Genomic DNA, 15,084 nt, shown 5'->3' on the forward strand with positions numbered 1-15,084 from the left:
ATACTAGGTTCTAGGAGTATTCCTGTCGAATGACAGTGCCGCAGCCATACCCGCCTCCCCTCCCTCTCTCCTTCACGGTCATTGGGTAGTAACCCATCGAAATGCAGTGGGCGCGGTTTTTGATGTAACTTATAAGATCGGCCAAAAAGGCAGAGCTGCGAGAAGTGGAGACCCCCCGACCTTCGGCTTCACTCCGCATCTCACGTCAAGACTCTAGACTCCCCCTCCCCTGAAAGTGGGAAATCTTGCCGTTGAGGGTCCGGTCTGGGAAATGATGGTGTTGGGAACGACGTCACAATTGAGGCTTGTCCCGACATGCATCAAGCCGGACCGTAGCACTAGCTTCACCTGTCGATAGCCGATATTAGATATAAATACGCCGAATAACTTCGGGATAGACTCGAAAAAAGGGCAAGGTACTCCGCAACGGTGCCATAACGCGCCACCTCCCCCTTCCTCAGGCAATCCTCTCTTTGCCGCTCCTAATTGAGTAATTTTTCTTATTCTTCATTTCTTTCTTCCTTTTGTACGTACCATACTATACCATATACGTACTACTGTACACTTGGGCCTCCTCATATACTGCCCATCGACCATGAGCTCGATCGATCTAGACAAACGCAAGGATGGCCCGATAGTCGAACATGACGAGGATGCCATACCGGGTCTTCATTATCAAACTGTAGATCCCCATGCCGATCCGGATGCAATTTCATACGGCCCCAATGGCGTCAAAGGCCTTTTTTTCTCCAAATATGTCTTCGGTGCGGCTACCCTCGCCTCGCTGGGCGGGTTCTCCATGGGATATGATATGGGTGTCATTTCCATCATCAATGTGATGGAACCGTTCCATAAGGCGTTTCCCAAGGCGGAGACCTCCTTCGGGAAGGGTCTGATGACTGGAATGTTGCTGCTGGGTGCCTTTATCGGTTGTATATTCATGTCATATCTTTCAGATCGCATCTCGAGAAAATGGGCGATCACGGCTATGGTGGTGGCTTTCGACATCGGTGCTATTCTGCAGACAGCTGCCGTAAACTACGACATGCTAGTAGCCGGAAGATTCATCGGTGGTATTGGAGTTGGCACCTTAGCAATGGTAAGCAAAGCCCTAACAACCAGGCCATACTCCCCACCCTCCCAAAAGACGAAAGAAGACCAAGCACTAACCCAATATCCCCGGTACCAGGGCGCACCACTCTACATCTCCGAAGTCTCTCCTCCGAACATGCGCGGCACACTCCTAGTCCTCGAATCCATCTCCATCTCCGCAGGCGTAGTAATAGCCTACTGGATCACCTTCGGAACGCGCCACATGGCTGGGGAAGCCTGCTTTCGCCTCCCATTCGGCCTCCAAATGGTCTCAGCCACAGCCCTGGGCCTGGGAATCCACTTCTTCCCCTACTCGCCACGCTGGCTGGCGCTCGTGAACCGCGATGCCGAATGCCTAACCAGCCTTACGAAACTGCGCAACCTCCCCGCCACCGACGAGCGCGTCCAGATCGAATACAATAGCATCATCTCTGAAGTTCGCTTCCAAAAGATCGTCCAGGAGCGTAAACATCCAGGCGCAAAGGGCCTGAAGCTCGAAATCCTGTCATGGTTCGATCTGTTCTCAAAGGGAACCTGGAGACGCACGGCCGTCGGCTGCGGTATCGCATTCTTCCAGCAATTCTCGGGGATCAATGCCTTCATCTACTACGCACCGACGCTCTTCGAATCTCTCGGTCAATCCTCCGAGATGTCGCTTATTCTCTCCGGTGTTTTTAACGTTCTCCAATTGGTGGCAGCAATTATCTGTTTCCTCCTCATTGAGAAGATTGGTCGGCGGCCGCTCGCCATCGGCGGTGCGTTCGGGATGGCAGCAGCGTATGTTATCATCGCGGTATTGTCAGGCGTGTACTCGAAAGACTGGCAGGCCAATATGGCGGCCGGCTGGGCATGTGTGGCGATGGCGTTTGTGTTCATCCTGCTATACGGAGTCTCCTATTCGCCATTAGGTTGGGCCTTGCCTTCTGAGGTATTTTCGACGACGTCACGGTCGAAAGGTGTGGCGCTTTCGACATGTGTGATTTGGCTGTCGGATTTTATTATCGGGCTGATTACGCCGTCGATGTTGGCCGAGATTGAGTATCGGACGTACATCTTCTTCGCTGTGATGTGTTTTGTTGCAGGGATTTGGGCTTTTCTACTCGTGCCGGAGACGAGTGGGAAGTCGCTGGAGGAGATTGATGAATTGTTTGGGGATGACAGTGCAAAGAAAGAGAGGGAGATTGCGGCGGCTGCCTTGGGTTCCTCCCCTGAGAGGAGTGTTATGACTGTATGACCTGTTTCTTCTCTTGTCTTCTTTCTTTTTGAAACTACATTCCCCTCTCTCATGTGTAATGGTATTTTGTTCTTGTATTAGATAGGATTTTGTACTTGGATAGCCTTAGGAAGGATAGATTTTTCTTATTTTGATGCTTGATTTCGTATGTGACAATGGGTGGGTATGCATCTGCTCTCAAGCAAAAAGGCCAACCGGGTATCTTATTTTGCTTCACGCCCGCTTGCTGCTAACTGAAGTCAAATCACAACTAATGAAAGAGTGCTAGGTGATGTATGATAAAGGACGTATCTAAACTTGAAGGATCGTATAATCTTGAGAAGCCAGGCCAGTCTATTGAAGATAAGGAAAGAAAAGTGGTATCATAAGGGACTGCAACATGAACAGGGGATGTATCTTTCGGGTATTGTTGAACACATAGTAATAAAATGAAAAGGAATAAAATCATTTACTCTCGTCCGTATTGTATGCGCCGAACTCCCGCATTGCGACTGCCCTGCGCTCTACGACATCTTCACGACGCACGACGTTGCGTAAGGCCTCGCTGGCCTGTATCAGGCCGTCGATGCTGATTGCGTGGTTGGTCATTTGGTGATTGATATACGTGTATAGCTCGGCGGGAGTGGAGCAGGTTGTGAGAAGTTGCTGTTCGTTGAGCTTGAGAAGGGCAAGAGCAACTTGGAAAAGGAATGTGCTGCCCCCACCATTGCCGGAGGTGAGGTCTTTGATAGGGGACGCGGTGGAGTCATTGGGATCTCGAGGGCTGGACGTTGATGTATTGGCGGAAGTTGGGGTTGGATTGATGACACTGGTGACGTTGAGACATAGGACTACGTCCCAAACGCGATACAATGCTTCCGCAGAGAGACAATCCGTGAACACGGATAGGAACCACTGGAATGTCAATGCCTCTAATTCAACGCCGAGCGCCTCAAGGTGAGCGGCTAGCTTGGGTAGAACTTCGGAGATGTACTGACGCAGCACGACCTGGTCAGCCCGGGACGCCAGAAGACCATGGTCGTAGTAATGTTCTGGGAGGATGATCTCGATCATGGATGCTAGAATCCAAAACGCGTCCTCTGCAGTCGGCGTTATGAGAAGTAGAGACGCGGCAATGAGATTCATGCCTTGGCAGTATCCCACCTCCGAGTTGCGACGGGCATATGCGAGGAGAACCTCCTTGAGCTTAGTAACACCAGGGCCTTTGCGGAAGAATACGTTATCTGTTAAAGTCCGGTTGATGTCCATGTCGATTTGCGCAACGACAGATTGATCGGGGTCATTGCCACCGACACCCTTTACCAGGTCATCATAGTAACCAGGTATACGCATGGAAGACGCGCCGCTGCATTCAGACCAGACCTTAGCTCGAAGTGCAACGGGAATTCCTCCGAGAACAAGAGTTCGGAACTCCCGCCACTTCGCACGGCCGACTTTGCCCTTGTTCCCCAGGCCAGCAATTCCCACAACCTCGCCGTCTGTAAGGGATGCCTCAGGCATATGTACAGACTGCAAAGGCCGATCTGAAGCGGCAGCGGCAGCGGCAGCGGCTTCGCCCTCCTTCCTCCGCTCTGCACGCACTTTACGGAGAAACTCATTCCACCTGACGCTCCTGTCGCGCTGCAGGGAGTCGTGGAGGTCTGTCAATTGTTCCAGAAGCAACTTCACAGGCTCATTTTCGTTCGCAGTGGCGTTTGCTGCCGTAGCTGTAGGCTCATCATTCGATGTGCCAGCGAATTCTGGACGATCTGCAACGACAGTAGACGTAGATGCCGACGGCTGAGCATTCGCATTGACTGAGAGCGAGCCACGCTTATCGACAGCAACCCCAGGGCCTCGAGGCTGGCTCTCACCTGCGGTTAGTGACACTATAGGACCAGCTGAAGGCGTATGAGACAACAATTCGGCGGGTCCCGTCGCAATTCTCAGGTAGTCCTGCCACCTCCGGATTGCAACACTACCAGCCTCCGGGTCCTCAGGAGATGCAGAAACGGGCGAGCGCGTAGACTCTGCAGTGGACTGTGGCTGCTTCTGGAGATCATCATTATCGCCATCCGAGTTATCGCTTCGAAAACTGTTCAGGGTCTCCGCAATGCTTATCCGGTTGTTGTTATTCTTGAGCAGACTAGCCTCTCGCTGCCGCTTTTTTCGGCGCTGATCATAAATAAACCCGAATCTGTCAGTCAGAAGCTCGCCAGGTTGATAGTTGTTGTACATATGTGAGAGTGTCGGAGGTCGCGACTCCATCGGAAGGATAGCATCCATCTCAACTGGTCCGAGATTGGTTGGGTTCTTGTCAGTGGTTTCCGAACTTGTCCCGTGCGAAACACTTGAGGCTGCATGCCTACGCCCTATCTGATTTGATCGGTTTATCGCACCCAGGCCACTTGGCGATTTTCCTGGCGCCCCGTGCATGCTCGTGTTACTGTTGATCCTTTTCAAGGCAGCCACCGCCGACATTCCTCCTTTGGAATTTGCTTGGAGGGACGGAGGATCTCCTCTGATACTCCCGTGATTGTTTGACAGAGCTCGGCCGCGCGGTGCGTCCACGTTGTTCTCTTCCTTGCCTGCTTGGGCTTTTCCGGCAAACAACTTGACTGTCCAAGACGATACAGATTTTGACGACTTGCGTGAATGGATACTGGCATCATCCCCGTTGACCGAGACCCCCGCCACGTGTTTCCCGATAAGCTCACCCGTAGAGATCGCCTGCTCATCCGGAGGATTGAAAAGTTGTTCGTCAAGCGCTTTCCGGCGGGCCATGTTATTCGGGTGACGCCGAGTATCTTCTTCATCAACTTCACCAACATCAGTCATTATGCTACTCGCTCGGCTAGTTTTTTTACTGCCTGTATTGCTGCCGAAAAGGTAATCCTGCCAATTCCGCAGAGAGCTTTGTCTCTTCCGTGTAGTTCCTGATCCCGATTCGACGCTAGAGGTGCCCGATTTGGCGTCGCTCTCTAGGCGTTGCAAGCCTCGAACGGTAGCTTGCGCCGCAGTGGCTTCTAACGACTCCTCTTGGCGAGAGCCTACTCCATCAGACATCGCTTGCTGCATCAGCCCATGAACTCCAGAAGAACCGGCTTCCTGGTCCGCATTACCGTTATCATCATGTTCTTTCTCAACCTTCCGAGGCGAATTTTCCAATGCATAAAGCCGTCGCTCAATATCCTGGTTGGAGACAGAAACCTCCCTCAGCATCCTCTTCAATTCTCTCTCCCTCGCGTCAGCCCGCTGTCTCAGTGATGAGATCTCAGCATCCCGCTGAGCCAGATCGCGCGCAAACTGCCGGACCAACTTCACAGCCCCTGTACCAGCAATCAACCGCTCAATATGTGCATCGTCCGCCAAATGTAGCGCACCAGGGAAATCATGGACCGGAACACCATCGTCAAACAAAGCCGCACGGCCAGACGTTCGCGGCATTCCGCTCGTCAACTTCGCTAGGGTCGCTCTTCGATCACGACCAGTCATCTCACCCGAGCTACTACTATTGATGCTCTCGTGGTCGTCCAACAACGCGTTCGTAAGGGCGCGGTTTAACGCAGGCTTGCCGGAAAATCCTTCCACTGAACGGTCCGGAGAAAGGGAGGGAAACGACGTAAGGTCGGTGGTGGTAGCATTGGAAGATGCAGCTGACTGTCGTTTCTGAGATCTCGTACGGACGGGTCTAGGCTTTTGGCTGTGACGGGAAGAAGAGGACGTCCGTGACGATGACCGACGCTGCGGGCGTTCGATATCAGACTCCGCCATGACTCTTTGCAAAGTGGATTGAGCAGACGGAGAATTGACCTGCGGACTTCATGAATAACTGTATACTTTGTATACTTTGTATTCACTAAGAGGCTATTAGGAGAGAATGTCGGTACGTTATTCCGATAGTCGTCTCATCTAATTAGCCCTTGGTACCTTCGCTGGTGGGATGCCGTGACTGCGTCTCATGGATGGGTAGAAATCTGCAGATCATCCCACAAAGCCAAAGAACAACAAAACTGCGGTGAACGGAAGAGGGGAGAGTAAAGAACGACACAAGGTTCGCGAAGGGGGCTGCCAGGAAGGCAACAAAAAAAGAAGAAAATAAAATAAAAGCAGCAGAGTCTGGAATGCGTTTAAGCAAAGCAAAGAGCGTTGGCCATGACGTGGGACGGGGCATGTGACTTTTCCTGTTTGGTCCTAATGCGGAAGATCGGCTTACTCACCAGATTCTTGTTTTTTATTATGTAATTATCCTGCTGAAAGTCAGCTGACCGCAACCTCGGCTCCCCCGCAAAAGAACCGATCCATAGAGCAATATCCGAGCTAATCAGTGAGCCATTGGAGGCATGACACCCGAGATGTTGGTCGCGTATATCTTGTTTTATCTCTATACCTAGCCGCAGACATTAATTCAAGGATTGTATATTTCTCTGTCTCTCTTAATATACTGATCAACTACGGTCTACGGAGTTCACGTACAGCAATTGTGAATTACTAAATCATCTAAGATGTCCGGAGCTGCCAAACAACGTCTCCAAGCACTCAGCCAGCAATTGGTGGAGGGCATCCCCGACGCAGGCACGTTTGAAGGCATCCCCAAGATTAGACAAGTTGCTCAGGACTCGGTCGGTCCGTAAGTGTATCTCAACCGAGAAACAATTGCATGCACAACCCATTGCTAAGTGAGGTATAGCCGTGTCAAGGACAAGGTTGTGATCGTAACAGGTGAGTCCAGCATATCCTTTACAGGACACCGAACCCCGAGACTTTATGTACCTCAAACAGCAGCATGCGCTAACCAAAGCAATCCCAAAACAGGAGCCAACTCACCTGCCGGCATCGGTCGTGCCAGCGCACACCAATACGCTCACAATGGTGCCAAAGCCGTCTACATCTGTGACTACGACCCCACACATTTGGCAACTCACAAGCGGGAAATCGAAACTCTCTATCCAGGTGTCGACGTTCACACCCGCCAGTTCGACGCAGCCGATGAAGTGGCTGTGAAAGCCGTGGTCGATGATGCAATTCAGCGCTACGGCAGGCTCGATATATTCTTTGCAAACGCAGGGATTGTGGGTCAGCCAAAGATATTCACAGATATTTCTGGGGAGGACTTTATGAAGACGCTGAAGACAAATACTCTTGGGTTAGTCTGCTTTATGTTAAGTCGGTGGTTAAAGGAGGACATGTACTGATGGCTGTCTCACTAGTGTCTTTTTGGCTGTCAAGCATGCGGCCGGCGCCATGAAACAGACGTCGGCCTCGAAGCCGTATCCCTCAGGCTCTATCATCTGCACTGCATCAGTTGCCGGCTTGCGCTCTAATGCCGGTTCGACCGATTACTCTGCGTCGAAAGCAGCTGTAGTCTCTATTGCTCAGACATGCGCGTATCAACTGGCGGGCAGCGGTATCCGGATCAACGCTATCTGCCCTGGCTTGATCGAGACAGGCATGACGCAAGCTGTGTTTGACGCCGCCCGCGCAAGAGGAACGCAGCGCAAGATCGGACAGTTGAACCCTTTGCAGCGAGGCGCTGTTGCTGATGAGGTTGCTCGGGCAGCCCTTTTCTTGGGAAGTGATGAAAGCAGCTATGTAAATGGACAGGCATGGGCGGTTTGCGGCGGACTGAGTGCGGGACACCCGTTCGTACCTGGCAAACTGGCTTAACTGCCTTCACAGATGACTACTCTACACAGACGAAGTTATATTTGCTGTATAAACAATTTGAATTCAATCAATCCACCAAGAAGTAGACGTTGTCCAATTCAGAATATCCTGGACTACAGCAGCTCTCAAAGCAGCCCCTCTCGAAACTATAGACAAAAGGAAATGTATGTGCCACAACAAGGAAAACACAATGAGTGTGGTGGTCCCACATGGGATGCCGTTAAAAAGAAATTGACCCAAAGAGACAAAAGTCCTGACCACTTGGTCCCGGAAAGAAATGAAGTTAAAAACGCCAATGGTGCGGATGGGAGAAAAGAAAACGGGACAATGGATCCATCCCAACACAGACGTGAAGAAAACAAGTCCGCCAATAGAAGAAGAAGTAGATAATAAAATGAATACGACAGGGAAAATAGATGTCCAAAGCTGAAAAGGCGACAGTGGGAATATCCAAAACGGAAGGCGGAAAAGAATAAGGCGAAAGCAAAAGTCAAAACAATGCCATTGCACAACTCGCTCTAACTGAGATGGTGGGAGCAGAGGTCGTGTCAAAGTCGTTGAAACTAGCGTTGCATCATCGGGCGATGGGCAATTTAAACGACCAGCCGTGAAGTGCTCGACCGCATGAGATCCTCGCTGGTCTGCTTAGACAGAGTTCCGGTCTCGGTCTGGTCATCAAGACCATCGGTCTCATGGCTGTGCTCATCATCATCCTCAACTATCCTGGTGGGCACCTCACCTGGTCCATACTGTTGGCTAGACCTTTCCGGAAAGGTTGAATTGCTCACCATGGACATTGAGGTACTCGACCGGTTATGCACCAAGTCTGGCGTGGGAGGAACACTGGAGACCCGGTGGGCATGAAGGGAGTTATCCACGTCGCCCATTTCGCTGCCCTCGCGAATTGAAGACTGGTCATCAGGGATCAATCTGTTTCCATTAAGCGTCTTGTTGGACTCATCTGACTCGTCATCTTCCGCATCCTGGGCCAAATGCAGGCCCTCCACGGCGGCAGCACACTGTTCGCTGATGCTGCGGATGATGTCGGAGATCGCGTCGGTCTTATCCCGCAGGTAGCGATCTGCAACATCAGTTATGCTAAGGCGAGCGAGAGAGCGGTTATGCCCATTACCAATGCTTAGGAGATGCTGCTCCAGTTCGGGGCTCATGTCCTTCATGACCCTGGACACCCGGTTATCGTCAAGACGAGGAGTGCTCGATTGTCTCCGAGGCTCCGGTGTCGGTGCCAGTGCCGGCTCAACTGCCTTGCTTTCCTTGGATTCTTTGCTCTCCTCGACTGCCTCTTGTTCTGCCAACTCAGAGATATCGACCTCACTACCAATGGAGCGAATGATGTGCTCCATATGATGGGTTTGTCCATTGATGAGGCTACGGAGATGCAAAACCACCCGTTGAGCCTCATCACGCTGCCGAGCCAGGGATGTATTACTGTGCTGCAAGGAAGACAGCTCCTGCTGGTTACGTTTGCGCTCGCGCTCCAGTTCTTCTGCAATCTCCTGTTGAAGAACCAATGCTTCAAGAGCATCATCCCGCTGCTTCTCAGTGCCAGACAAACGAAGAGTGAGGCGGGCCACATCATCCTTCTGCTGATCAATGAGACCAGTAAGGCGACGGTTCTCACGCTTGTGATTCTCAATCTTGACCTTGAGTTCGGAGGTCTCCTTGGTGAGCTGCTCTGCGAAGGCCTGGAATTTAAGGAACTGCTGCTTCCAGGTCTCCAACTCCTCGACCAAGAAGTTGTTGCGCTTGGTAACCTTGCTCAGCTCAGTATCCATGCGGCCCTTCAGGTTAATGAAATCTTGCCAAGCCTCCATAGCATCACGAGAGTATTGGTTCCGCTCGCGCACAATCTCGTTGAGATGGCGGGTGGACACCTTTGTCATCAGGGGCTTCTTGACAGAGCCGCCGAAAATGGCCTTGACACCTGTGTTACGACCCAGCTTCTCACATACATGGTCCATAACGCCCATTACAGCATCCTGGTTCCACCATTGGGGATCCTGGATGCTCTCAACCTCCCCTCTCATCACAATGATCTGGCCAGCTGGGATGAGCTTACCACCAGCGTACGCAGACCGAAGATGGTTCGGCACACCTGCTGGGGAGACATCGCCGTTCAAAGCTTGTGTTAATCGGTTGATAAATTTGGTCCGCTGACCTGGAGTCAGAACATTTGGTGGGCTGGAAGTAAGCACGAAGTTCCGGTCAAGGTCCACAACCAGAGCGTCGTTCGGTGCGTTGAACAAAGTCCGGCACTCCGCCGTAACACCAAGGATGTAAGGTCCCGGCTCTTGAACCAGGTCTTTGATGTGACGGGCGTGGACTACTGGGACATACAGGCCACTCCATTCATAGACTCGAACGCAGTACCGAATAGTTTCGGCAGCAATAGTCAACATGGCAGAGTAATGACTGACGAAAATGATGCGACGAGTGGGTGACACAGCAGCCTCAATAACTCCAACAATGTTCGGAATCGACAAACAATTGAACAGGGGCCACATGGCAAAGTTCTGGAACCCGGTAGGGGATGACGGGAATTGGTAGCACAACGCATAGTCCTTCATATCAATGCGAACAAGGTCGTTGAGGCGAGGCGCGGGGAAGCTGAGGATTCGGGACACCTCCTCGGCGTGGAACAAGTTTGTGGCCTTGTTCCAGTGAATCCACATGCCTCGAAGGTAATCACCCAACAGGTCGTACAACGGGTATCTCGACAGAAAGCTCAAGCAATACGGGATCCAGTAGGTTTCCTCCGGGTTATCATAGAAGTCCGGCTCAGTCTTTTTGCGCAGCTCGCGAATGGTCTCTGCACGCTTCTCATCGGCCCTTGACCAGACCCGCAGAGCGATACCGTAGAGAGTGTGGGAGGAGTCCTGCTGCAGAACGAAAGCATGGTGTACACAGTGAGGCTGGGTCTTGCCTGTGCAGATCTCAACGTCGTGGGGGAAGCATGCCTATTTGTCACTTGTCAGCCGGCTTGTTCCTTTCGGAGAAGTTCACCTTCGAAAGTTTATCGGTTACACACCCTCATTGCCGAGTGCAAAGACTTAGCAATCTCATTATCCTGTTCCAACCGGGGGCTGCTACCCAGGATCTCCGGCAACCAAAATTGTCCCACGGCACCTTTCATATGGCCAATTTTTCCCTGCTCGGGGGCGGGCGCCCTCACCCATTGGGAGGGCTCACGGCCCACACCACAGACCATGTAAGCATGGGTCAAGGTTTTGGGCGTCCGCTGGGCCGGTTTCGCGTTCATCTGTGACGGGATTGGCTGGGTGATACGGGAGTGAAGCGAGGAGGTGCGACTAGGAACGACCAGCGAGTTTTCTCCTTGGTCGCGGGTGGCCGGGCGGTCGCGCGTGGATGGTCGGACAAAAGACGATGACTGTTCTCTCAGAGACGGAGGCATAATGGGAATATATAAACAAGTAACGACTATGAGTGTTTTCGGGTGTATCTAATCTTGGGGTTTCTTTGTCCCTTTTGGTTGGGCCTCACTACCACTGGGGTCGAGACCTGGTCGATACTAAAAATCAATGGACGGTAGAAGGAGTAGGACGATCGTAGGGCAGTTTCAGTTGGAGAGACCCGAAATCCGATCGGTGAGGGAAGTGTAGCACTGCTAGAGGTTGTAAAGGGCGAGGCGAAACGAAGGACCGACAACCCAATCAAAACGAAGGAACAAGTAGGGGCAATTGGGCGGAACCGGATATCAAATACTCAATTACAGCCCATTTATCGACTTGGCGAGCATTGCCCAAGATATGTAGGACGTCCCGAGGAGAAGAGAACCGACGTGGCGAGTTGAGGTGTGGTGAAGAACTCTCACACACTCTTTCTCTCTCCGAGGTGGTGATGAAAGAGAGGTGAGGGAAAGCAGGAGGGGAAGGAAAGACGAGGGACGGGACGGATCAAGAAAAGAAAAGGACGGAGAGGAGGCGCAAAGAAAAAGAAAGAGCCAGGGAGTTGATCTTGACCCTGAAGAGTTGGCAAGTCGCAGTAAAGGGGTTGAGGGGCCCGTTCTCATTGGAGCGTTAGTAGTAGTTAGTGTAGAGACTAACTCCGTAGGGGAGACTCGAGGTCCTTCCGTTTCTTTTTTGCGGTTTTTTTAATCTAATTTTCCCAGTAAAGTACACAAGACTTTCCCCCGTTTGTTCGTTCCTGCGCCGGTGGATACTGCTAGTCAGGGACCATCAACCGGCTGTCCCCCATCTGATACGTGAGGGACTTGGAACAATGGAAGGAACAATCGTTCTACTGTTCGACTAGTAGTCGTAGTCAAGAAGACAGGACATTCCTTTGCAAATGAACTCTTTCATATTGAACATGACTCGACTTCCTGAAATAGAAAGTTTGTCTGCACAATGATAAATTCCGGTTCAGTCCAGAGTCTGTGTTCCAGGTGAGGTTCGTTCCTTGCGCCCGTGCGGGGGCGTGGCGGCCAGCCGATGGTATTACCATACTGAAAGTCTGAAATAGATTCGGCACACTGCTTCAACCTGGGAAGTCACGGGTACCTGAGCGAAGTGCTTCTGACGGAGCTTACCTCAGGTACCAAAGACTTCTCCCGCAATTCGGGGAAATGATTGGACTGAGACAAGGCTAACCCTCCCAACACGATAGACGGCTCGGGCTAAGTTCGCCCTTTACCCACGCGAGAATGGATCTTCTCCCACGAGTCTCAACCAAACACAATGAAGCGCTATGGAAGTCAAACAAAAAAAAAAAAAAAAAAAAAAAAAAAAAAAAAAAAAAAAAAAAAAAAAAAAAAAAAAAAAAAAAAAAAAGCTACAGGAACATGGACCAGACTCCAAGCACAACGAACATGCATGAAGCTATCCTTCTGCACCTAAGTACTAGTACGTAGCATATACTGCTCGTCACTCGGAAGTGGAGCTCGGCCCATGTATCATGGATGCGAACAACTCGTTCCACTTCCAGTCCCGCCTTTTGCCTTATCCGCAGAGACATTAATATTAATCCCTCTTTTTGTGGTGGGCTCTTTTCGCTCGGCTGGATTGGAATGAAATTCTGGAATCTATACACAAGTATTCTTCCGCCGAGAATCCCACATGTGGTAAGGGAAGGCTGAATAGAGTTCTCGTATCGCTTATCATCGCCGTGCACACCTGCGCGATTGACTTTTGGTCTGTGTTGAAGAGAATTTACTACTCTGGAGTAATATCAGGGGTGGGATTACGACAGGGATGAATCGGAGCTATTCTCTCAGTTTAAGCCGCCAATGTCCCATGGCAGAATGATATGACTTTGGTCCTGGATATATCCAATTGCCTGTTGCCTTCTTGTTTATTGATTTTTTTCCCCTGACAATGAGTACCTAATGCTCCGTACCCACGGTGGAATATTTTCGGCGGGAGGCATGGAAGTGGCAGTGGCAACCGGCAAAAGAGGACGATCATTATTTGCAGCAGTTCGCTGCCAACCCTGGTATGCATCATGGGTACCGTAACAGGACGCACTTATGCAGTAATACGGCAGGTTCTCAATAATTATACCACGTATTCTTGTCTTCCAGGGCGATCCAAACCCAAATTTGTCGCTACCAACAATGAACATTGTCAAACCGCCTGAACACCGAAAAGTTAACCTTGTGATGAATAGTCGGAGATACTGAGTTACTTACATCCATCCCGTTCGGAGGATTTCTACAGTACTACTCTTTGACTTTTTCTCCTCGCTTTCTGGAAGCCTGCCATTACGTATCCCTCTTTTGTATTTATATTTTGCTTCCCGGCCTCCCTTTATTCCATTGAAATCCACCACATCCTCTTAACATCGTATTGAATACTAGAAGAGCCGATACCTAACTCGAGGTAGCGGTACTGACGGACAGGTCGGAGACAACGCGTTCCTCCCGCCGGATCCACTGCTTCGAGTCATGGCTATCCCTTTCTAACAAATAGGAGTTCCAACCGAAAATCTCTGACACGATGCTTCTGTCAAAAATGGCAGGCTCACCCCGACTCCAGCTGCCGTACACACAGACAGCAGTTCTAATCGCTACCTGCAGATTTAGTGCTCCCCAAACAAACAATCTAGATTCAGCCCCAGGAATCGGCATGACCTGCAATTATAAGATACCGAGTATAACCAGACGGTTTGAATCGCATCGATCAACTGATTGACCATGACATCTTTGCAGCACTAGCAGGCAACTGACCGCTATTTTTATATCAAACTATCGAATTCACTATCGACTCGGAGAATATGCGAGCCACACCATGGAATTAACAGTGTGTTTCAGATAACAATAGAAGGAAAAGTCTGCTTCCACACAGCGGTGCTAAACTACGGGGTACAGGTAATAAATAACAAACACGATCCTGTCGTCGTGGGGTTTCTTTCGATAGGCTCCCTCACGGGAATCTCGGTTCGGCTGTCTGGTACAGACCCAACGGCCCAAACTCTCAAGGCCAACCAGTAATTACACCAGATTACAGTCAAGATTCGCTTAGCGAGCGATTTATCCATGGATGCTGTCGGGCTAATCTTGGAATACGGACAAGATGTTTCGCATGCAGTACTTTATTTCAACGTGTATAGCAAGATAGAGGCACTATTCTATTAGTTTTTCCGCATTGCCATTGTTTACTGACAGCACACTTTAGTTGCTTACGCCTTCTGATTTAGTCTGTAGTTGGTGCAGCAGCCTAACTCCGAAACGTATATGCGAACAGGTTCCCGAGTCCTGTTGACGAGCTCAGACATCGAACCCTTCCGCCGAGACCTTCTCCAATGTCGAAGACCTTCATTGTATGTCACTACCAACTCAGTTGACCTGTATAACAATCCGTAACAAGTAAATACCCTCGTTGAGGTCAATGTCAAAACGCAAAGGCAAGCCAAGAAATGACACCACAGAGCGGATTACATTAGCCAGGAACAGCAAGCAAAAAAAAGAAAAGAAAGCCGCTGTCAGGTCTGTTCATAATCCCAGCAACCCCATCTATAAACAAACGGTATATACCACTCCTTATATTCTCCGTCCTTGACATGCAACTCTGTACAGACCCTGTTCAAAGCGAGGCAAAACTACACCCTACGTATACTAATTGCTATGAAGTAGT

General features: G+C 50.6%; 4 protein-coding genes across 4 annotated transcripts; 2 read left to right on the forward strand and 2 right to left on the reverse strand.

The window, feature by feature from the left end:
• The first annotated feature begins 397 nt into the window (after window positions 1–397).
• BDV37DRAFT_3836 (sugar porter family MFS transporter) lies at window positions 398–2,392 on the forward strand. The gene is made up of 2 exons (XM_032090542.1): window positions 398–1,099; window positions 1,190–2,392. Exons 1-2 carry the CDS (start codon window positions 596–598, stop codon window positions 2,324–2,326), a joined length of 1,641 nt encoding a protein of 546 aa, XP_031947405.1. The 5' UTR covers window positions 398–595; the 3' UTR covers window positions 2,327–2,392.
• A 1-nt stretch (window position 2,393) lies between these two features.
• On the reverse strand, window positions 2,394–6,421 carry BDV37DRAFT_3814 (uncharacterized protein). The gene is made up of 3 exons (XM_032090536.1): window positions 5,428–6,421; window positions 5,173–5,355; window positions 2,394–5,124 (listed from the first exon to the last, which is right to left on the reverse strand). The coding sequence occupies exons 1-3, from the start codon at window positions 6,077–6,079 to the stop codon at window positions 2,771–2,773; spliced, it is 3,189 nt and encodes a 1,062-aa protein (XP_031947406.1). The 5' UTR covers window positions 6,080–6,421; the 3' UTR covers window positions 2,394–2,770.
• Window positions 6,422–6,810: 389 nt separating this feature from the next.
• On the forward strand, window positions 6,811–7,972 carry BDV37DRAFT_277728 (SDR family NAD(P)-dependent oxidoreductase; the record flags this gene model as incomplete). The annotated part of the gene is made up of 4 exons (XM_032085850.1): window positions 6,811–6,935; window positions 6,996–7,027; window positions 7,121–7,451; window positions 7,516–7,972. The coding sequence occupies 4 exons, from the start codon at window positions 6,811–6,813 to the stop codon at window positions 7,970–7,972; spliced, it is 945 nt and encodes a 314-aa protein (XP_031947407.1).
• A 491-nt stretch (window positions 7,973–8,463) lies between these two features.
• On the reverse strand, window positions 8,464–11,405 carry BDV37DRAFT_290255 (DENN (AEX-3) domain protein; the record flags this gene model as incomplete). Its single annotated transcript, XM_032088674.1, has 2 exons — window positions 8,464–10,950; window positions 11,022–11,405. 2 exons carry the CDS (start codon window positions 11,403–11,405, stop codon window positions 8,566–8,568), a joined length of 2,769 nt encoding a protein of 922 aa, XP_031947408.1. The 3' UTR covers window positions 8,464–8,565.
• Between the last annotated feature and the right edge of the window lie 3,679 nt (window positions 11,406–15,084).

This window comes from Aspergillus pseudonomiae, assembly GCF_009193645.1.
Source record: "Aspergillus pseudonomiae strain CBS 119388 unplaced genomic scaffold BDV37scaffold_1, whole genome shotgun sequence".
Lineage (NCBI taxonomy): Eukaryota > Fungi > Ascomycota > Eurotiomycetes > Eurotiales > Aspergillaceae > Aspergillus > Aspergillus pseudonomiae.

Coding starts and splice junctions, on each gene's coding strand:
- BDV37DRAFT_3836 (XM_032090542.1), top strand. CDS start 596: ATGAGCTCGATCGATCTAGACAAACGCAAGGATGGCCCGATAGTCGAA. Junction 1,100..1,189: donor GAGTTGGCACCTTAGCAATG/GTAAGCAAAGCC, acceptor CCCCGGTACCAG/GGCGCACCACTCTACATCTC.
- BDV37DRAFT_3814 (XM_032090536.1), bottom strand. CDS start 6,079: ATGGCGGAGTCTGATATCGAACGCCCGCAGCGTCGGTCATCGTCACGG. Junction 5,356..5,427: donor GAAAGAACATGATGATAACG/GTAATGCGGACC, acceptor CTGATGGAGTAG/GCTCTCGCCAAGAGGAGTCG. Junction 5,125..5,172: donor TTTCGGCAGCAATACAGGCA/GTAAAAAAACTA, acceptor ATGTTGGTGAAG/TTGATGAAGAAGATACTCGG.